The sequence below is a fragment of the Sarcophilus harrisii genome, chromosome 1 (assembly GCF_902635505.1).
Source record: "Sarcophilus harrisii chromosome 1, mSarHar1.11, whole genome shotgun sequence".
NCBI classification, from domain to species: Eukaryota; Metazoa; Chordata; class Mammalia; order Dasyuromorphia; family Dasyuridae; genus Sarcophilus; species Sarcophilus harrisii.
The window spans coordinates 252,886,420-252,909,222 of NC_045426.1; the positions used below are offsets into that span (position 1 = coordinate 252,886,420).

General features: G+C 44.4%; 1 protein-coding gene across 1 annotated transcript; it reads left to right on the plus strand.

Annotated features, from left to right (window-relative positions):
- The first annotated feature begins 1,205 nt into the window (after positions 1–1,205).
- STX1B (syntaxin 1B) lies at positions 1,206–22,207 on the plus strand. Its single transcript, XM_003761594.2, has 10 exons — positions 1,206–1,521; positions 10,100–10,174; positions 10,626–10,725; positions 14,184–14,258; positions 17,396–17,469; positions 18,156–18,264; positions 18,556–18,629; positions 19,081–19,218; positions 19,312–19,422; positions 20,183–22,207. Exons 1-10 carry the CDS (start codon positions 1,492–1,494, stop codon positions 20,261–20,263), a joined length of 867 nt encoding a protein of 288 aa, XP_003761642.1. The 5' UTR covers positions 1,206–1,491; the 3' UTR covers positions 20,264–22,207.
- Positions 22,208–22,803: the final 596 nt, after the last annotated feature.

The following is a 22,803-nucleotide window of genomic DNA, read 5'->3' on the forward strand; positions in this document are numbered from 1 at the left end:
CTTTCTCTACAAATTATAATTTCTGAGGGCTGCCGAGGGTCCTGAAAAGTAGGGGACTGTTCAGGGTAACAATACCAGTATTTATCAGAGGCTAGTCTAAAACAGTAATCTTCTTGGCTCAGAGACTAATTCTCTATCCACTGCACAACACTGCCTCTATTGTTAATCAATTATGAAACTGTCAATTCTAGCTACTGAAGGATGTACAAGTACCCTCCCAAAACACCATTCTTTAAATTTGGACTTTGTAACAATATCCTAGGTACCCATCCCTTTTGTGGCTCTGGGTGTCTTTACATAGTTGTACCCATCTAGATTTGTGTATGTGCCAGAGTGCCTTTCCATTTGAACCAAGGTGTGAGGGTGTGTCTGTTGTTCCTCTGATAATTGTTCCTCTGATAATCTGATAATATAAAAATAAAAACTGTATTTATGAAGTCATGTTTATATTGTCTTTCAGTGTATTGCTGGGATGTGTCTAGCAAGGATGGGGGCTTTGTGAATTAAAGTTTATTGGTCAACCAATAACAAGTAGAGATCTGTTATTGGGGGATGGTGGTGGGGTAGAAGTTGTTGGAAGTGGGGGGAGGGCAGTATGAGTCTGCAGGTGTCTAGGCTTCAGGCTGCACCAGGGATTCTGCAGTCTAGAACTTGCCCCTCTATGTCTGATATCACAATGAAAAGATTCATATTATTTTTATTTTCCAAAGTTTGCACACACTCACGGCATGTATACAAATACAGTCATAGAGCAATAAACAGGTACACTAGCAAAACAAAATCCAAATCATGTACTGCTATAGCTATATATGTATATGTAAAAGACATGTCGACATACTAACCTCTCTACTACCCTACCCTTCGTTTTCCCCATCTGCCCCTTCCAAATCCTATTTCATCACCCTTTTCTTTGTCTTGTAGCTGCTCCTATATCTGTCTCTCCGTCTCTACATCTCTGTCTCAGTCTGTCTCCGTGTCTAGCTCTTTGCTCCTGTCTCTCTTGTGCGTGTCTGTCCTGACCTTCCCTTCTCTCCATCACAACGAATCTTCCCTACCCACTCCTTCCCCTCCCTCTATTTCATCCCTCTCTATCCTCCCCTCCCTTTCCTTTTTCTCCCCTTCCCCCGGACTACATCCCCCAGGCGCCCCCAGACCCTGCGTTGCGCATGCCTCCTGCTCCCCCCACCCCGTTCTTCCCCCTCCCTCCCCTCCACCTTCCCCCCTCCCCCGCGCCTCCTCTCCCGCATCCCTCCATCCCTCTGCCGCAGCCGCATCGCCACCGCAGCCTTGGTACTGCCGAGCCCGGCCCAGGCCCCTGATCCTACCCCTGTTCCGACCAGGCTCGGTCCCCTGCCCCCTCTTCTGGGGAACCCAGGTGGCTCAGGTACCCCTCTAGTCCCCAGACTCCGGGGAACCCCTGCGCCCCCGGCCCGTGCCCCCTCACAGCTTAGGCAGGAGGGAGAGACGAGGAGGAGGAGGAGCCGCCGCAAGATGAAGGATCGGACCCAGGAGCTGCGGAGTGTGAGCTGGGGGGGAGGGAGGAGATGGGGTGAGAAAGAATGAGGGGGTATCAAGCACCCCGTTATTTGGGGAGGGGGACATGGGAAGGCATTAAGATGGGGGCGGAGAATTCTACAAGAGGTGGCTTAATGGGATGGATATACAGGTTATCTCGGGGGGGATTCCAGTATCTCCAGAGTGTACCCCCATATTCTAAGGGGATTGGGAAAGCCTGGGAGGGTTTAGGAGCCGGAGATGAGAAGAGGAATTTGGGGAGGAAGACTGGGGCCTCTGATACTCTGTATCTCCAAGAGAGTCCCTAGTATATGGCAAGGGTGGGATGTGTTTAGGAGAGAATGGGAAAGAAGAGCCCCTGGAGATGGGAGGTGAAGGGGTCTGGGGCTCAAAGACAATCATATATTATATGTCATATATTTGGGAGAATGAGAGAGATTGTAAGGACTAGAATAGACTTTAATGGTAGCTGTGTAACAAACTGATGTGCTCCAGTGTCTTCAGTGGGAATCATAATATTGGGGGGGAGGATGAAGAACACTGAGCAGCTTAGAGAAAGCCCTGGGTAGCTGAGGAAAAGGAATGTGGGGGAAGGGGCTTGTGTAAATATTTTCCCCCCACACCTTTTCCCTGAATGTGGATTCTTGAGAAAGCTTGAAAAGGCCTAGAGGAAAGAAGTATAGAAGGGCAGTAACAGTAATCCTCAAGACCCCCCAGTATTGGATTGGGCTTGAGACCAAATATGAGATGTAGGAGAAAGGGGAGTTGGAGGAGAGTGCTCCCGGGAACAAGATACTGTGATAGTTTGTGTGGGATGGGAAAGCGCCATAAAGTGACAAGAAGATACTGGGTACACTGATTGGGGAACGTGATGGGAAGTGGTTTGGGGCAGTAAAAGTCCCCTGTGTCTGGGGGAAGGTGAGACGTATGAACATGATAGACGCTAAGAAATTCTGGACCTACGAGGTAGTAGGAGACTTGGGAAAAGGATAAGTTTGAGGGGTTGAGGGTCACACATTTTGCAGAGGAGATGTTGCTATTTTGGAAGGAGAATTGAGAAGCCCAGGAGAGTCTGGGATGTGGGAATCTAAAGAGAAGGGGGGTCCACAGGCCCATGAAGAAGGACTCTAGTAATTAGGAACAGTGAGACAAGCACCGAGAGACTTGGAAGCATTTGGATAGAAATGAAGATATCAGATGGATGGGGTGGCTAAAATTCAAGGCCTTGTATAAAATTAGAAAAAGAAAGGAAAAGGGGTTGATGGCTGAGGGTGGTAAAAAGGGTCATTGACACTTAGTCCTTGATGTTTTAGGGGTAACAAGAGAAAGGGAATGTTAAGGAAAGTGATTTAGGAAGTGAGTCAAGTGGATAGGGAGATGGGACATTTTACACAGAGAAAGGAACTGAGGATTGTCATTTTGAAGATGTCATTTTGAAGGATAGGGCTCCCCAGATTATAGCGAGAAGGGAGATCAGGGAAAGGGAAACAGGTTATGTGACTTGGGATAAAGTGAATTTATAGGATTGGGATACAAAAGGAAAGAATGAGAACCTAGGGGGTCCTTGAATATTTTTTGAAAGGGTATTTCTAGGGGGAGGTGAAAGGGGAGAAAACTCTATATCTGAACAGGCCAGGGAGACACTAGTTGGGATGTGAGGAATTGTGGGGGTGGCAAAATTGTCACCCAAATGTTGGAGGGAGGAAGAGATCTTGGGAGGAGCAACTAGGGGCTGGCACAGCCATTTGGGGAGATCAGGACTTGATGTATTTATTGCTCAATCCATGACTATTTATACTGGTAGAAGCTGGGGTGGAGGTAGGATGGTAAAAGCCTCCATTGGTTTGGGAAGAGTTGGAGGAGTTAAACTCTAGTAAAGAGAAGAGGAAATCTGGGAGGAGAGAAGAAAGGGGGAGATTGGGTGAAGATTCTACTGGCTGGCATATGTTTGGGGCGAACTTCAAAGGATATTGAAGACAGATACATTGAAAAAGATTGGGGGGGGATACTAGGAAGAATTAGAAAGCATTGGAATATAGGGAGATAGTCTAAAGAAATGAGAGAAATATGTCCCCTCTAGATTTTGAAGGTACATTGGAATATACTGGGAAACAGGAGGAGGGGGATGGTATAGTCTCTGAGATAGTCATTGATTGGTGCCCTAAGTCTAGGGAGTGAAGCCTTAGATTTGAGAAAAGGAAAGGACTGGAAAGGGGAAAATAAGACGATTGGTAAGGGAACTTAGAAAAGGAAAATGATGTGGCCCGTGGGAAAAGGGGGGGGAAAAGGAGCAGAAGGAATGGTGGGAGGCAGGAGGCTATAAGAGGTGGAAGTCAGGAGCAGCTGGAGAGACCAGAAGGGGCAATGGATGCCCGAAACTGAGGACAGATGGAGGGAAAAGGAGGTAAGGCCTCCAGGGTGAAGATGGAAAAAACCATGGGGTCAGGAAAGAAGAGAAGCTGGATTGAGAGACTGGGGAGAAAGAGAGGCCAGATAAGCTGGCACAGAGAATCTGGGGAAAAAAGAAATTGTAGGGAGAGTTGGGAGAGTGAATGAGCTCAAGGACAACAGACAAAAACTGCCTTAGATGAAGAGGGATATTTGGGGAAAAGGAGCAAAGAGTTACTAATCTGAATAGATTTCAGTTGATCCTTGATTGAATAGGGGGAAAATACATACATACATTTTGTGTGTGTGTGTGTGTGTGTGTGTGTGTGTGTAGATAGATTGATAAACACACATATACATATGTATGTCTTTATTTTTCACTAACTTCTAACATTTTTGCTTTTAAATTCAATTACGAATGTAAACAGTAAGGTACTATAACATTAGACTTCAGACAACCAGAGGGATCCTTGACACTCCCTCCCCCAAATTTCAGAATCCCTGTTAGAATTAGGTTTAATAAAGAGACAGGGTGAAATGGAGACTACGAAATATAAAGGGATAAAGAACAGATGGAAGAAGAAATGAATAGGAAATAATGGGAAGCATCAGAACTTGGGAGATAAATGAGGAGACAGCGAGTGGACTACCCTAAATGAGAAAGGAATTAGATTGGGAGGAATCCAGGTACAAAGCTGGCAAGGGGGTAGGAGAAAGGGGATAGAGAGGAATGAAAAAAGAGTAGGGGATGAGACTGGAACATATAAAGAGAAAGCTTAAAAGGGGATCAGAGAAAGGAGATCTAGTTCTGTGAGCTGGAAAGGGAAGGGAATTGGGAGAGAGTTCAAGTCCTAGGAGGAAAAGGGCCAGGGGAGAAAGGGAAAAGAGGGGAAGGGAATGGAGATTAGCATGGGGGAACCAAAAAAGATGGAGGCCATTAGAACTACTACTTTTGGTCCCAATAGAACTCAGATTTGAGCATCATTGCCTCAAAGGGAGCTAATATTCCTCTGGGAGAATGTGTGTGTGTGTGTGTGTGTGTGTGTGTGTGTGTGTGTACGTGCTTCACAGTCTTGCATGTTTCCCATTTGATCTCTCACTTAAATTTGCTTACGTGTCTCTCTGGGTTTTGATCTCAGTGTCTCTCTGTTTTGGTTGTCATCTCTATATGTCTCTTCATCACCATCTGTCCCTCAGTCACTGCTTTCCTGTCTTTTACTCATGTGTACTGGGCTCCCTCTGACTCTGTTCCTTTTACTCTTTCTGTTATTTAGGTTTGTCTCCCCCTTCTTTGGTTTTCTCCATTTCCCCTTTCTTTTTGTTCTTTTTCTCCCTCTCTCTCTCTTTTGCATCTGTCTCTTTATTTTCTCCCTTCCCATCTTATTTTTCTCCATGTCTCCCTTTTTCTCTCTGTCTTCCTTCTCCAAAGCCTCCCCTTTAGTTTATCATCTGTGGGCCTCTGATTCCTAAGAAATTTGGATTTCTGGAATTCTAGAAGGACTGGAACTAACAGGCAGGAGGCAAGACAGGATTTGGATGGCCTCCTCCTTGGTTGCATTTCCCTGAGTGAGCCAGTGCCGGAATAACAGCTCTGAGGCCGGCTGGAGGCCCTAGCTTTGTACCCTCCTGCAGGCTTACAATCTGGAGCCAGCTGGAGGCAACAGCCCAATATCTGGTGTGCTGGAGGTACAAGGCAGGGAAACCCTGGGATGGAGGTTCTGGGAAGGAGGTTTGGGGAAAAGATGAAAGAGGGTAGCTCTGGAAGGGAAGCACCAAGTAAGTAGCTGGGTTTCTCTCACATAATCTACCTTCAGGGACCCCCTCTGCAGGTTACCTCAATCTTTCCTTAGAAGACTTTGGAAGTTGAGGGGGTTGGGGAGGAGTGGAAAACAAATTTCCGTTTTCATTTAAAATCTTACCTGCCTGCAACATGCTTTCTTTTGCTCTGGGTCTAATTTTTCTAAGACTGAGAAGCTGAATTCATTGTTCTTGGAACCATAGAAGCACAGAAGGTTGCAACTGGAAGGGATCTTTTAAGATGTTATAGAGTACCATAGTAGAAAGGATTTTAGAGGTCGGTGTTTTTGTATTTGTTATGGATCTCTTTGATAGACGGGTGAAGCCGGTGGATTTCTTCTCAGAATAATGTTGTAGGGTTTTTTTTAAGCATAAAATAAACACATGATTATAGCAGATGAAACCAATCATGTTGAAATATAGTTAACAAAATGTAAAAAAACAACAAAAAACAAGATATAGTCCTCACTTGAGGTCCTCACATGAGGACCAATCATGAAAATTAGAACTAAAATCCCAGGGACTCTGGATCCAGGGGTGGTGACGACATTGGCCGAATATTCTAGGTCTGATGAATAGCTGCTATCAACCTTGAGGTTGGCCCCCAAATGTAGGTATGACTGAAAGGAAGCTGGCAGGACAGATTACTTCTCAAAGTGGAGAGAGATCAGCTACCCATGGAAACAGCTCATTGGTGGAAAGTAATATGATTTGAAGGGACATAAGCTAGATTTCAAGAATAAATTTCTAAGACCATCACAGGAGGGAGGGAGGGAGGGAGGGAGAGAGGCTGAAGATGGGAGATTTTTTAGGTTTTTGGTCCAGAGGTAGAAGGATCTAGTGACTTACAGAAAGGAAGACAGAGTAGAGAATTGAAGCAAAAATCTCCAGAGGGAAAAGCCTCTGCAGGGAGAGTTTTTCAATTCAACAATTCAGGTTTTCTCCTGAATCATTACCATCTACCTTTTAGAGGGCAGAAGGAGCCTTAAGCTAAGGTTTTTGGAGGTCCATCTTCAGAGGGGTCAAGAAGGGGAAGGTTGGTTTGTCCTTCAACCACTAGTGCTAAATAAGGAAACCATAATGAGGAAGAAGGAAGAAGAAGATAACTGACAAGGGAACCTGAAGGAGATGGGAAAAAGAGACAGATTCAGGAATTGAGATTGAGGCCAGAAGCCTCAGGAAGGTAGCAGCTGGAGAAGGCAGAAAAAACACAACAGAAACAAAAAGGAAATTTGTGTCTATTGAGGAGTGTGTGTGTGTGTGTGTTGCTATGTCCCTTTGTGTGGATACCTGTCCATGAGTTGGCTATGTTGAGGTATACTCTGGTACAAATTTTTCTGTTGTGTACCCATGTATCCTAAGAAGGTATCTTTCCCTACTATACACCTACCTTATGCTCCTGAATCTGAGTCTGTGCCCTCATACATATATTCTTTGAGGAGATTCTTTATATGTCTTAATATGTCTATCTGTTCTCATGTCTGTGTATACTCCTTTACACATTTTTTGGTAAAAAATTTTTTTCTTTACTTTAAATTTAAATACAAAAGGAAAAAAAGAAAAAAAGAACATTTCCATGTATACAGCAGAACACAAGAGGATTTAATATAAAACAATAAATTTCCATTTCAAGAAAACCCATATATAATAAACATTACACATTTAAAAAAAAAGATATCCAGCTTTTCTTTCTTCCTTAAAGGTTTTCTTTTGTTCTTTGCTGTGCACTTTTTAGTTTATTTTTTCCCTCCTTCCTCTATCCCTGCTCTAAAAAAGCCTACAATTAAACCCAGATATATATATATATATATATATATATATATATACATATATTTAGATATTTACAAATATACACATATATACTCATATACATACATATATGTAAGATTGTACTATGCATATTTCTGTTTTTCATCTCTATGTCCAAGCTTTTCCATGTTTTTCTAAATCAACCAATTCATCATTTCCTATATCACAGCAATATTCCAACATCTTATGTGGGAGATTGTCTATGAAAGTTTTTTCCCCTAATGTTCCGCATTCTTTCTTTTCTTGGCTACATTAGTTTTATTTATATAAGAAAGTTTTAATTTAAAATAATCAAAATTATTCATTTTACACTTCAATGCTCTTATCTTATAATAATTAAGGTCTGATACTGCTGGATCACCTTCCTTTACATCTTTTTTCCTTGGTTTCTTTGAGATTCCTGATGTTGTGTTCTTCCAAATGAATTTTGTTATTGTTTTTTCAAATTCAGTAAGATAATTTTTTAGTAATTTAATTGGAATGGCATTGAATAAATAGATTAGTTAGGTTAAATTGTCATTTTTAATTATATTGGCTTTACCTATCCATGAACAAAAAGCATTACTCCAATCATTTATATCGGTCTTTATCTGTATAAAAAGCATTTTGTTGTAATGTTTCCATAATAGTTCCTGTGTCTATTTTGGCAAGTGTACACATATATTTTGGGGTATAGCTGTGTGTCCATGTTATGTATTAGTGAATTTTCACGTGCTCCCTTGCACAAGAATCCTTAGATCTGTTTGTGTTTTGCTTGTTGTGTCTGGAAGTATTTGTGTGTATATATGGATATATGTTGCTTTCTCTGTGAATAAGCAATGGATATTTCTGTCTTTATGTCAGTGAGAAATGATGGCTTGATATCCTCAATCCTCACCATTCCCAGAAGAGACACTGAGAAGGTCACATAATTGCTGCTCCCTGGAATCTGGGTGATCCAGAAGATTGACAATCGAAATCTCTGTTGTCTGCAGTTCTGTCTAGTCTCTAGATTCTAGGCTTTGTCTTATTTCTGTCTGGGATTTCACTTGAAAACTCGGGGCTCCTCTGAGATTAACTGAGTTTAAGATATTAAGATTTTTGTTTGTTTTCTGAGGCTCCCAAATTTTGGGAAAGCTCCATGTGGGGTCTAGTTGACCTCAGCTGAGACCCAATGTAAGACTTTTTCTGGGTTTCTGTCTTGGTTCTTCTGCTTGAATTTGGTCTCGTTTCTATTCTGAGTGCTGTCTGGGTTCTGTCTAGGGCCTGTCTTAAGCTCCGTGTAAGCATTATCTAGGTTCTGTCTAGCTTGCGTCTGGGCTCTGCTAAGGTTGCCTAAAGCCTGTCTGGGCTCCTTCTGAGACTTGATCAGGGTTGTGTTTGGTACAACAGTCTAGGTTTTGTCCAAGCTCTGTCTGAGACTGTCTTGGGTTTGCCGTGGCCCCCACTGGGTTTCTACCTAGGCTACTGGGATCTCTGTCAAGACCCTCCAGTTTCCAGATTTAAATCTGAGTTTCAGTTTGGGCAAAATATGTATGGTTAAATCTGTCCAGGTTTCATCTTGGGCCACTTCATGGTCTGGTGTCTGTTGGAATCACTTTCCAGAGTGTCTTTTTGAGGTTTAGCCAGAGTATACCTTGGGATCCGCTCCCACCTGGACTTTTGAAGGACTTGGGTTGCTCTGAGGCTCTGTATGGCAGTGATAGAGACATGCTCACCCTGGATTTGTCCTGAAGGACCTTCTTTGCTGTGACCTCCTTCTGCAATAATTCCTCTTAGTGGTCCGTTCCAGCCTTTTCTCAAATCGAACCGAGGGATGGGAGCAGATTAGGTACATTGAGATTTAGGGGAGTAGAAGTGGGCTGCAGAACAGGTGGGAGGGGCTGTGTGTCTGTCAGTGCCCCCCGATGTGTGTGGGGGAACCTTTGTGTGTTGGTACATGTCTGTGTGTATCAGTGAGTGGGCAGATGACGGCAGCTTGTGGATCAGTGTCAGGGGGAATGTGTGAGTGTGTGCCTCTTTATGCCTGTGGGTATTGGGGGTGGGGGGCTGAACAGTGCCACGGGAAAATCCGAGCGGTAAAAAGTAAGTGGGTGTCGAGTTAGGGGAATGAAAGGCAGAGAATTGCATGGTGTGGGGGGGGGGGGGGGGGAAGAGCATCTCTGGGGCCTGCGCAGGACGTCAGGGCTGAAGGATTGTGTGAGGTCTCAGCCTTCTCCTGTTCTTTCCTGTCCCAGCTCCCCGCCGGTGGCCCTGACCGTGTCTGGCTCCCCACAGACAGGCGGCAGGACTGTGACCTTGCAAAGGGGACACAGCCAGCTGAGGGAGGAGTGAGAGGGATGAGGGATGTGGGGTGCCTCTGAGGAGGGAGGCTGAGGCTGAGTCAAACCAAAGTGGGTGAGAAAAATTGGAGTAGGGTGTGGGGAAAAGTCACCTCCCCTCATCCATCCCTAGTTCTTGAATTTCATGGCAGGGGATCAAAGAAGCAGGATTCTCCCTCTTTTGCTTAGTTCCAGAGCTAGAAGTGCTTGGATGACGGGGACTGGGACAAAGGGTAGTGGTCTTGACCTTGACAGGACAGAGAGATATACAGCTTACCTTTGCTCTACAGGCAAAAGACAGTGATGATGAAGAGGAGGTGGTACATGTGGACCGGGATCACTTCATGGATGAGTTCTTTGAACAGGTAAAAATTTTATGGGAGGATCCAGTCCCTGTCTTGGCAAACATTCCAGCTCCCAAATTCCAAAGTTCTAGGCTTCTTCCCCTTCTGGGTACATTTACCCACCAATCTTCCTTAGTCCTTATCGATCCTACAATTTCATCAGTGTAAGGAGCTCTCTATAAGGAACTCCTGAAACCAGTGCAGATTGACCATGTCCTGGCAAATAACAATATTAGACAATTCCCTGGAGAGTTACACAGCCAGCAAGTGGGAGACTTGAACTCAGATCGTTCTGAGTGGAGGTTAACCCTCTCCCTCCTTGGGCTTTTGTTACCACTAACTTCATACTACTGATGAACTAGGGACATTCTCCCCACTGCCCCCCTTCCCAAGGATAGGACTCTTCCTCCCTTGCTAGTCTCTGTAAGCATGAGTCTCTCCATCCTTCCCCCTATTTATCCAAACCCTTCAGGTGGAAGAGATCCGAGGCTGTATTGAGAAATTGTCTGAGGATGTGGAGCAGGTGAAGAAACAGCACAGTGCCATCTTGGCCGCCCCCAACCCCGATGAAAGTAAGTGGGGGAAACCAAAAAACTTGGACCCAGACTGGGATGGGGTCCTCAAGTCAGGACAAGAGGGAAGGGGAAAAGGTTATCTGGACTTGGCTACCCAATCCTGTGGATGCTATCTCCACAAGATCGCTGACATCCATCCCCTCCAATCTCTTGTCACTTAACACATTCTTGCACAAGTCCTAACCACCACCTACCTGGACTATTACAATAGGATTATTACAACAGCTTCCCACTGGGTCTTCCCACCTGCCCTTCCTCCTCATCCTTATTTATCCTTGCTTCTAGAATATTCATTCTTACACATAGTCGTGTTCTCTTCTAATAACAATTTTAAAAATTCATTATTCCCTATTTATGTCCTCAAAGTTCAAACTCTTCTGCCTAGTGTTCAAGTCCCTTCGTGACTTAATGCTAACATATCATTCCAGCTTTATTTTTTTACTACGCCTCCACACATTCTTCAGCTATACTGTATTGTCTCCTAAACATGCTTTTCGACTTTAATACCTTTGTTCAGGGTTTCCTCTGCCTATATGTTCTCTCTTTTTCTTTTCACTTGTTGAATTTCTCCTCATCCTGTTGGTCCAGTTCAGAAAGCCTTCTCCCTCCCCAATCACGTCATTGGTACTGACCTTGTCCTTGGACCCTACATAGCTTTTTGTTTTACATATCCATCATTTCTAATGATGTAGTACATTATATTATGTAGTACATATATGATGTAGTATCATATACTATATATAGTTAACTATATTTGTCTCTTATCCTCTTGCTAGATTGAAAGGCCCATGAAGGCAAGTGCCATTGTCTTACTTTCTATCCACAGGCTATTCTAGAATAAAACATATTTCATATGCATCCTTTTTTTCCTTCACCTCTTATCCCCCTCTCTCCTAGGATTTTTCACCCCAGAAATAAAAAGTTGATGATAATGAGGGTCCCATTTCTTTTTTTAAATAATATTTTAGTTTTCTAAATACATGTAAAGATAGTTTTCAATATTCATTTTTGTAAAATTTTGTGTTCTAAATTATTTTCCTTTCTTCCTTTACCTCCTTTTCCCAAAGACACTAAGCAATCTGATATGGGTTAAACATGTATACCTTTTAAACATTTCCATATTTGTCATATTGTGCAAGAAAATTCAGACTAAAATAGAAAAAAAAAGAGCACAGCAAAGAAAACAAACAAAAATGGTGAAAATACTATGCCTCAATCCACATTCAATCTCCATAGAGAACTATGGATGCAGAAGGTATTTTCCATCCCAAGTCTGTTGGAATTGCCTTGAATGACTACCTTGTTGATAAGAGCCAAGTCCATCCCATAATCTTGCTGTTATTTTGTACAACATTATTCTGATTCTGCTCACTTCACTCAGTACCAGTTCATGTAGGTCTTTCCAAGTTTTTCTGAAATTAATCTGCTCATGATTTCTGGTAGAACAATAATATTCCTTTACTTTTATATTCAATAACTTATTCAGCCATTCCCAACTGATGGGCATCCATTCATTTCTCAATTCTTTACCACTATAAAAAGAACTGCTACAAACATTTTTGCACTTATGAGCCTTTCTCCCTTTTTTATTATCTGCTTGGATGCAGATCCAGTAGTGACACTGCTGGATCAAAAGATATGCACAGTTTTATAGCCCTTTGAAAATACTTCCAAATTGTTCTCCAACATGGTTGTTGGACCATGTTCACCAACTTCACCAACAATGTATTCCAGTATTCCAATTTTCTTACATCTTCTCCACCATTTATTATTATCTTTTCCTGTCAACTGAATCAATCTGATAGATGTGAGGTGGTATCTCAGAGTTGTCTTAATTTGCATTTTTCTAATCAATAGTGATTTAGAGCCTTTTTTCATATGACTATAGATAGCTTTAATTTCTTCATCTGAAAATTATCTGTTCATATCCTTTGATCATTTATTAATTGAGAAATGACTGATATTTTTATAAATTTGACTCAGTTCTCTATACAGTTTAGAAATGAGAATCTTTATCAGAAACACTGGTTGTAAATTTTTTTTCTCCAGCTTGCTGCTTCTCTTCTAATCTTGGCTGCATTGGCTTTCTGTAAAAACTTTTTAATTTAATGCAATCAAAATTATCCATTTTGAATTTCATTCTCTAGTTCTTCTTTGACCATAAATCTGAGAGGTCCCATTTATAAAGTACTTTATGGTTTACAAGATGGTTTCCTCACCTCAACATCCTTAGTTTGAAAATGTTATTGGTAATATGTACAAAATAGAGCAAGACTTGCACGTTTTATTTCCATTTTATAAAGGGGGAAACTGAGACCCAGAGAGAGGAGGGCCAATTATTTAAGCTGAAATTTGAACCTTTTCTTGAACTTAGAACTGAAGATACTCTCATCACTGAACTGAGGTTCACACAAGTGAAGTAATTTACTCAGTGTCACCCAGGTGACAGATGGCAAAGCTGAGATTCAAACCTGTGACTCCAAACACAGCCAGTCTTTTTTTTTCATTTCAGCACATCGGCCCCTCTGTTTCCTACAAGTCCCATGTTCTCTCTCTTACATCATGGTCACTCTCTGATGACATAATTTACTTGTTCTCTCCCCTCCATTTACTTAGCCACAGGCCTCCATGACTATTCCTGTCTCTTCATCCTCACCCACCCTGTGAGTGGTTTCCTATCACTTCACTTCCCCATCACCAAAAAACAAACCAATCCCAAAGACCTACAGGTGTTCACTCAGTTCTGGAGGACAAGAGTCCAAATCTACAGTTCCCAAATTCTCCGTGAATAGTGGGGATGTTTAGCCTAGAGAAGAGGAACCTTAGGGGGATGTGATGGCTGGTTATAAGTCGTTGAGATGCTATCATGTGGAATAGTAATTAAACTTCAGAGAGCAAAACCAAGAGCAATGAATCCAGTAATAAAAAGCCAAACTGATAAAGATTTACAAGGTATTTTTTTCACAACCATCTGGGAAATGAGTAGTATTATTATTCCTATTTTACAGATGAAGAAACTGAGGTTTGGGAAGATTAAATTATTTCTCTCAGCATCACACAGCTATTAAATGGCAGGACTATGCCTCAAACTCATACCTCTTGATCCTAAGTACAAAACCCCAGTGCCTTTTGCAAAGATGTAAATTTCTGCTCCATATTGGGATGTTTTCCTCTATATTTTTGAGATAATCAAGAGTATAATGGGCTATCCTGAAAAGTAGTGAGTTCCTCTTTACTAGTTCTCCATCAGTGGAGTCTAGATGACCAATTTGTCAGAGAGAATTGTCAATTATAGATTAGATCAAATGAACTCTGAGACTTTTTAGGATGGGTTCTAAGCTTTATCTTTTTCCCATTAAGCTAGCACAGAATCTACTCACACAGGGAGCCTAATAATTGTTCATTAAATTTGGATTTGGATTCGAACTTGAGCTTTCCCCTCTTTTCCCTTTCAGAGACCAAACAGGAGCTGGAAGACCTGACTGCAGACATCAAGAAGACGGCCAACAAGGTTCGATCCAAGTTGAAAGGTGAGGAACAGAACCCAAGGCTTTGGGGTCTCACTGATTTAGTCTGAGGGGGAAAATGCTATCCCCCCACCAAGATAATAATAATTAAAAAATCTCCTACGTAGATTTACAGGTAAATCCTATTTGTTTATCCAGACTCCCAAACAATAGAAGATCAGACTTTTGACTTTAAGGAAATAAGCTCTCTTCTCCCCACTAAAAAAAAAAAAAAAGAATAGAGATTCTGTAGTCTACAATGGGGGTGCCTTATCATGGAAGGTGTCATGGGGTTACCTGATCATGGCAGGTGTTTCTCCTGACTAACATCATTAAAAAAAAAACTACAAAGAAACCCACCCATTCTCCAGAATCCCCTGGAAATGAACTTTGAGCCCTGTTCAGTGTGTGTTCATCCTTATCCCCATTCAGCAAATACTTGTGAAATCTTAGACTGAGTACTGATTCAATGCATCTCTGTAGTACAGTGGGAACAACTGGCCTGGAAATCACGAATTTGAATCCTGGCTTCTCTTGCTATGTGACTTTGGAGAAGCAATTTTCTTTTTCTGGGTTTCAGTGTTCCCATCTTTAAAATGAAGGGGTTAGAGCAACTAGATGACACAGTGGATAGAGCACCAGCCCTGGATTCAGGATCTGAGTTCAAATCCAGACCCAGACACCTAATACTTATTAGCTCTGTGATCCTGGGCAAATCACTTAACCCCAAGTGCTTCACCAAAGAAAAAAAGAAGCTCCAGCTAAAATGAAGGGTTAGTCCTAGATGGTCTTTAATTTTTTTCCCAACATTCATTCTATGGTTCCATATTTTTAAGTTCCATCCAATTCTTGTATTGTGTTCTATGTTCCTAGTTCTCTACCAGTTAGCATGTTCTGTTTTCTAAAGTGGCTTTTAGCTTTGATTTTAGAGAGCATCTGTTCCTGGGGTTCCCAACCTATGGACCATGGATCATAAGCAAAGACCATGGAGTAATTATTGAAATTATTTTGCAAAGTAGTTATTCACAAAATTACTGCAAAGTCTACAAATTCTTATATGCTCTTGTTTAGCTAATGATAATGTTCATTTCTTCAGCTTCTGGAAACTAGTAACACAATAATATATATCAGTCAGTGAGGTGGTACAATGGATAGAGCCCTGAACCTGAAGTCAGGAAGAACCTGAGTTCAAATTTGACTTCTGACACTTACTAATTGTGTGATCCCTGGAAATTTACTTAATATTTGTCTGCCTCCGTTTTCTCATCTATAAAATGGAGACAATAATAGCACCTACTTCCCAGAGTTATAGTGAAGATTGACATAGTGTCATAATCTTTAAATGTTATATAAACACTAGCCATTATTATTGTTATATGAGATAATATATATGAAATGCTTTCAAACCTTAAAACACTATATGAAATCCAGCTATTATTACTATTGGATAGTCATGTGAAAAAAATTTTTTTTGATGTTAAAAAGAGATTCTTATACTTGAAAAGGAAACTGTCATAGGCTTTTCAATCAGAAGATCTGGATTCAAATCTTTCTTCTGACAGTTAGTATCTGTGTGATCTTGAATAAGTTCACTTCATCTAGAAAATGTGGAGATGGGCTCGATTGGATAGCCTCTGAACTCAGGATCTGTGACTTGACTGAAGTAGTCCAATAAGATCTTAAATTTAGGCTGGGAAGGATGTGAAAAGTCATCAATCCCATCTCCTCATTTTACAGATGGGAAAACTGAAGCTCAGAAGAGAAATAATTTTCTCAAGGTCATCACAGTAAAAGAGGCCAGAACTGACCTCTTATTCAAATTTTCCAGGGGTAAAGAAATAGCAGGTGCAGAATTTGAACACAGGTCTTTTAACTCCAAACTTAGAGCTCTTTCCACCTTGTCACCCATTCATTTTAATTTATAAAGTTTTATTGATGCTTTTTGTTTTGTTTTGTTTTGTTTTTAACACCAAAGTCATTTCCTGTTTAATCCCACCCCATCCCCGCTCCCTCCTCTCAACCACCAGAGAACTCTCCTGAACAAAGAAAAGCATTTAGGCAAAACTGACTAACACAGGGACCTCATCTGAGAGCATGGGCAACATTCCAAACCCGGTATGTAAATCTGACACACAGTATGTCAAATCACTCCATTTTACAGAGCAGGAAACTGAGGTCCAGACTGACTTGCCCAGGGTCACCAGTAAGTCACAGCTAGAGGAGAAGTGCATGTTCTGACTCTAAATCAAGTTTCCTTCCCCTCCAATGTGGAGCTTTCTGAGCAATGTGACTGCTTCCTCCAGTCAACTTACATCTATCATTGATTGCCGTGCCATTAGTTATTAATCTGATTTATGGTCTAAACTCATGCATAGATTGGGGGCAACCATTGTTTTTAGACACATCTCTTAGGCTTTAAAATGACCCAGAGATTTCCTACATTTTCAGTCTTCTTACACTTTTCTCCCTTCCATCCAGCTTATGGCTTACTAAGTCTTCTTTCTACATGAAACTCCATTTCCTGGCTCTGAGCATTTTGCACTAGCTGTGTACCCCATTCCTGGTACACTCTCAGTCTTCATCTCAACCTTTAGATTCCTTCAAATTCTGCCTTCTTCAAGAGGCCCTTCCTGGTCTTTTCCCTCCTTCCCCCTAGTACTTTTCCCTCTGATATTTCCATTTATCAACTGTATTATAGCTGTACATTTATCTCTATATGTCCATAATTACTTATATGTCTCCTCCCCCCATTAGAATGTAAGCTCCCTGAGGGCAGGGTTTTTATGGTTTTGTTTTTTGCCTTTCTGTGTTATCAGCATTTGGTACAGTGCCCATTATATAGTAAGAATAAATGTTAATGTGTCCATCATTAAGAGAAGATTGAATTACATTTGATAGGATTTTAGGCTCAAAACATATTTTATCAAATTCCCCATTATTTGAAGATTGGGAACCAGTGCATGGCTATTCTCAGGTATAGATTACTGTTGCCCAAGGTATGCTTCCTCAAGTATTCTAGATCAATTGAAGCCTGTGTGGAAGCTGTGGTGAGGTTAGGAAGGAGGGTCATAGGAAGTCTTGTGGGTCAGCCCTCCCTGCCTGATGATCTCCCCTTTGTCTTGTTCCATGCTCTTCACTCTGATTACTTGCTCTCCCGGTAGCCATCGAGCAAAGTATTGAGCAGGAGGAAGGACTGAACCGCTCTTCGGCTGACCTTCGTATCAGAAAGACCCAGGTAGGAGGAACCGCCGCTCCCCAGGAATGTTCCCTGCCCACCCTTCGCCCATCCCAATGTCATGGGGTCATTCCTGGCCTGCCCAGTCATCTGAGCTGTTGAAAACTGGCCCACCTCTCAGCTCTAGAAGGATATAGCCAAAAACCATAGTCCTTTCCTTCTGGTTGTTGCCCATCTCCAAAGGAGGGGTTGCAAGGTAGAGGGGGGGAGGGGGAAATAGGACTTAACCAGCTCCTCAAACCTGGTCTTCTTTCTCCTCCTTTGCTTTCTGTTTTTCATTTTCTTTGCTCACCTTTACCAACCTATCAACCATTTCCTTTGTCGATTAATTTTCATCTCTTAATCCTGTTGCCATCTCTTTCCATTTTTCTTTCCCTTCCTGTCTTACGTCTGCTTCTCCTTTCATCATTATCTCCTTCCACCCTTGTCCCCCACTTCCTCCCCCATCTTTCTCCTTTATTTTCTTGCTTCTCTTCTCATTTCTGTCTTTCTCCTCTTTCCTTTGTCCTTTTTTTATCCTTCTCTTCTCCTTCTACTTTTTTCTCTCTTTCTCTTTCCTTCCCTTTTCACCCACATTCACTCATCTCTCTTTCTATTCCCTTATTCCATGTCTCCTCTCCCGGGCTCCCGCGGCCTTCCCTGGGGGTCTGTTCCTTCCCTCTCCAATCTCCCTGCACTCTCTGTAGCACTCCACACTGTCTCGGAAGTTTGTGGAAGTGATGACTGAATATAACGCAACGCAGTCTAAGTACCGAGACCGATGCAAGGACCGGATCCAGCGACAACTCGAGATCAGTGCGTGCTTGGCCCTCCTCTCCCTGCCTACCTGGTTGCCCAAATGATTTCCCATTCTTGGTCTCTGCTTGAGACTCACAGAGACCACCTTGGGACCTCCAAATTCCTGGAGGAAAATGGAGTGGGGAGAAAAGCCTAGACTGAGGCTGGGCCCACCTCTTTTAGGCTTAAATTGAAGAGGGATTTGGGAGTTCCCCTAGGTCCTTCCCTGGGTATCCATTCTGTCTTCCCTTCAATTGGTCCCCACCCTGGGCCATTCCCATCCCCTACAACCTCCCTTTCTCTCTGCAGCTGGAAGGACCACAACCAATGAGGAACTGGAGGACATGCTGGAGAGTGGAAAGCTGGCCATCTTTACGGATGATGTGAGGGAGAGACAGGGGTGGGAGCTGGGAGCTGCCTCAGCATTCTGTGTTTAGCCTCCAACTTAGACAGAACTACTTTGGCTCACTTTTCTGTGCCCAGAAAGAGTTCATAGGGACCTTCTTTTTTGGGTTCTTTCATATATATATATATATATATATTTCTCATTCAAGCCTTGTATTCAAGTCTTGAGATCTCTCTGAGTCTTTCCCTCTCCAAATCTTCCTTTTTCTGTCTTGCCCATCTCTTTCTCTTACAGAGTAATCATTCATTCGATCAATGAGCAAGTACCTACTGCATGCCATATGGGCAATTGTTGGGATGGGTCCCTGACAGTGCCAGTTCCCAGTCTCTGGGAGCTGGGGGGACATGAGAACTAGGGGAAGGGGGCAAAGCTGACGTGTCTGCCACTGAGGTCCATTCTCCATCCCTCTCCCCACCTCTCCCCTCTAGATTAAGATGGACTCACAGATGACTAAGCAGGCTCTAAATGAGATTGAGACAAGGCACAATGAGATCATCAAGCTGGAGACCAGTATCCGGGAGCTGCATGACATGTTCGTAGACATGGCCATGCTTGTGGAGAGCCAGGTAGAGTTGTAGGACCCCTGCCCACCAGCCTTGGTCTCTTCCCCATGGCTCTGCCAGACCACCGGGGATCATGGGGGCCCCTTATCTCTGCAGGGGGAGATGATTGACCGAATTGAGTACAACGTGGAACACTCCGTGGACTATGTGGAGCGGGCTGTGTCCGACACCAAGAAAGCCGTGAAATATCAGAGCAAGGCCCGCAGGGTGAGAGGGCTGGGCTGGAGCTGGGCCAAGGCTGGGTGGAAGGGGAAGAAGTTGGGGACTGGGAGGTAGAAGGCTGGGGTTTTAGGGCGAGAAGTATGAAGTAAGTGGTAAAATAGGGGTGGAAGGACCTAATCTGCTCTGACCTCTTCCTTATTTCTGTTTCTTTTTCTCCTACCCTCTTCCTCTGTGTCCACATCCCCACTTCACCTCATCCCCGTTGATCCTAACTACCACCTGCTGTCCATCTTTGTTTCTTTTCCAATTTCACCTGATTCCTTTTTTTTAACTTCCCTCTTTCACCTTTTTTTCCTTCTTTCTGTTCTTCTCTCTTACCTTCTTTCTCTTACTACCTTCACTATTTCCTTTTCTCCTTCACTTTATAAACTCCCATCTCTCCCCTTCTTCTTGTTCACTTTTCCTTTCTTTTTCTCCTTCCTCAAATCCTTTTCCTTCTCCCCCTTCTCCTTTCCTCCTCTCTTCTTCCCTCCTTTCCTCCCATTTTTCTTCTTCTCCCTTTTCCCTCCTTTCTTCCCACTCCTCTTTTCCTTTTCTTTCTTCCTCCATTCCTTCCCCTTTTCTCTTTCTTCCATTTTCCCCCTTTTCTCATCTCTTCATCTCCTCCCCTTTCCCTGTTCCTTCATTCTCTACTCCATTTCCTTCTCTTTCTCCTCTACACTTTCCTTGCTCTTCTCCCTTTCCTCCTCTCCTTCCTTCCTTCCTCTCTCTTCCCCTGTCTCCCTCTCCTTTCTCCCACTTGCAGAAGAAAATCATGATCATCATCTGCTGTGTGGTGCTGGGGGTGGTGCTTGCGTCGTCCATCGGGGGGACGCTGGGCTTGTAGACCTGTCCCCTCACCTTCCCCTCATCTCCCCAAGACCCTCTCATCAGAATGGGAGCAATACCCCCCCCCCGGTCCCCCCCTTCCTCCCCCCCCCCCCCCCCGGCTTCCCCCAGCCCCTCTCCCATCTTCCACTCCAGCCTCAGCCCCTAAGATTGGATCCAGGCAGCCCCTCCCTCTCCCCCTCCCCACAGTGCGGACCCGAACAATTCCCTTCCCACCCCGGAGTGGGACCCCTCCGCATGTAGATTACAGCAGGCATGAGCCCCCGACACCTGCCTCTCCCCACACAGGCCTAGCACCAGGGGCCACATGCTGGCGATGTGTAGGGCGGGCGCGTGTGTGCTCAGGTGGGCGTGCACGCTGGACTCCCCCACTCCTCCCTCCCTCCGCCCTCCCCGTGTGCGTGCGTCTTGGGGCAGACCGCGGGGGCTCCGGGAGCCAGGGAAGGGGCGGGTGTAGGCGCGGCTCGGGCGGCGCTGGCCAGGCCTGTCCGAGGGGCGCTCACGCACTCACCCCCGCGTGCAGACGCTCCCGCGTGGGCCCTGTGAGCGGCTCCTTCACCGGGATTCCCGTCCGTCGGGGGCCGGGGCATGTGTGCGCTCGCTGCACACATGGCAGTGTACATAGCGTGACTGGTGTGTACCCAGAGACCTTTCTCCCCAGCCAGGTGTATCCTTCCCGCTCTGTTTGCCCACCCCGTGTGTAGATTCCTTTTGTCTTTGTTGTATTGCCGGTCTTTGTTTAAGCAGTAGGAGAACCCACACACCTACACACACACGCGCACGCAAATATTCCTCTCCTAGATGTACATAAGTTACCTCTGCATGTGTGTGCATGCTCCCACACACGGTTACCTCCCGGAGGTGTGTGCGGAGTGTGGTCGTGCGTCCCCCGGCAGAGCCCACCGCACTGTGTATATGGCATCTGTTTGTGTGGGCACAGAGATATATATTTCTATAACATATCTATCCATATTTGCGTGTGTGTATGTGCGTACATGGTGTGTATAGAACCCGTTCCGTATTACCTACACACATTATATTGATCAGCACAGCTGTGTGTCCTGTATGGGTCTGTGTGCATCTGTGTTTATCGGAAATCGTCCCCCCTCCCCTCCCCTTCCCTTCCTCCTTCCCTTCCTCCTCCTCTCCCTCCTCCTCCAGGTCAGGTTTGCACAAGTTCACGTAGAGATGCAAGCACAGATACAGAGACGTGCAAATCTTGTGCAACCAGGCATCTTGCCCTAAGGTTGTGAATCCTCCGCCCACCCACCGCCAGATTGCTCTCTGCACCGATTCTGCCTCTAGCCTTCATGTTGGTGCATACAGAGGCCCTGACCCCTCAGAGCCGGCAGGGCCCTCACCTGGATGGCCGCATAACATACACACACGTGCTCCCACGTGCATGTTCCCAAACATGCAGACACACAAGCCTCATTTATCCGAGAGAGCCTGGGGAGATGGGGGGTGCGCATTCGACATCGCTCCTGGAGCCTGACAGAGCTAAAAGAAGGCAGGGGCCCCTGCAAGCAGGATTTCTTCCCGTCCCTGAGGCCCCGAGGCCCCGCTTCTCCTGTGCCCTCTTTAGGGCGCACTGCTTTCGTCTCCTAGGCCCAAGGCCCATATTTCGTCCAACTGTGAGATCCTGTTACTGCTGTGCCCCATACTTATTCCCTCTGTGTTTCAGTAACATGGACCTTGGCTGCCATCCACAGCAGAGCTCAACATGCCCTGAGATGCACTCAGCCTAGGCTCCAGCTCCATAGTTAGTTTTTGAGCCATGAAGCTATTAGTTACTTTATTTGCTTTGTATTTGTGTCCGTTGCATCAGGACTACCGTATTTCCCTGTGTATCAACTGCCTTTGTTCTAAGGCCATGCCTGGAGCATAGAAAGATTCACACAAAGGTTGGAGTTTCCTCTTCTCCCCCTACTCCCCCCACCCACCCCGCTCCCTGAATTAAGTGGGGGCTGCCCAGGAAGTGCAGCTGGACTCTTCATGCTGGAGGTGCAGCTAGGGCGGTGTGGGGGTGCCTTCACTCAGGGCCTTGTTTAGGTCGGCATAGCCTGGGAGCCCACGACAGTTCAGCCTGGCTCTCCACACTTGGGGGCCCCACAGTCATCTCCCTGGGTGGAGAGGGCCAGGCTGGACCTCCGATTTGGTAGCAATAAATAATTCCCCAGCCAGGAGAGACCTGCCCTCTCAGGGATGGGCTGCTCTGTGGGTGCGTGTGTATATATGCATCAGTATGTGTGTATGCAGTAATGTCTTTGTTTAGTGTGTACCTCAGTATGCACACACACACACACATACACACACAAATACACACATACACACAAGCAACAGGTTCCAGGGCCCCTTTGGTCCACTGCTCGAGTTATGCAACAGACATAGTGATGTTGGAATACGCTCTCTCCCAGGCCATAGGTCTCAGCTCCATGTTCAGATATGTGTGTCTGTTTTCATGTGCACACCCACCAACATGGTTGGATATACACCAACATGCACACCCCACCACTCCCTTGGATCCCTGACCTCAGC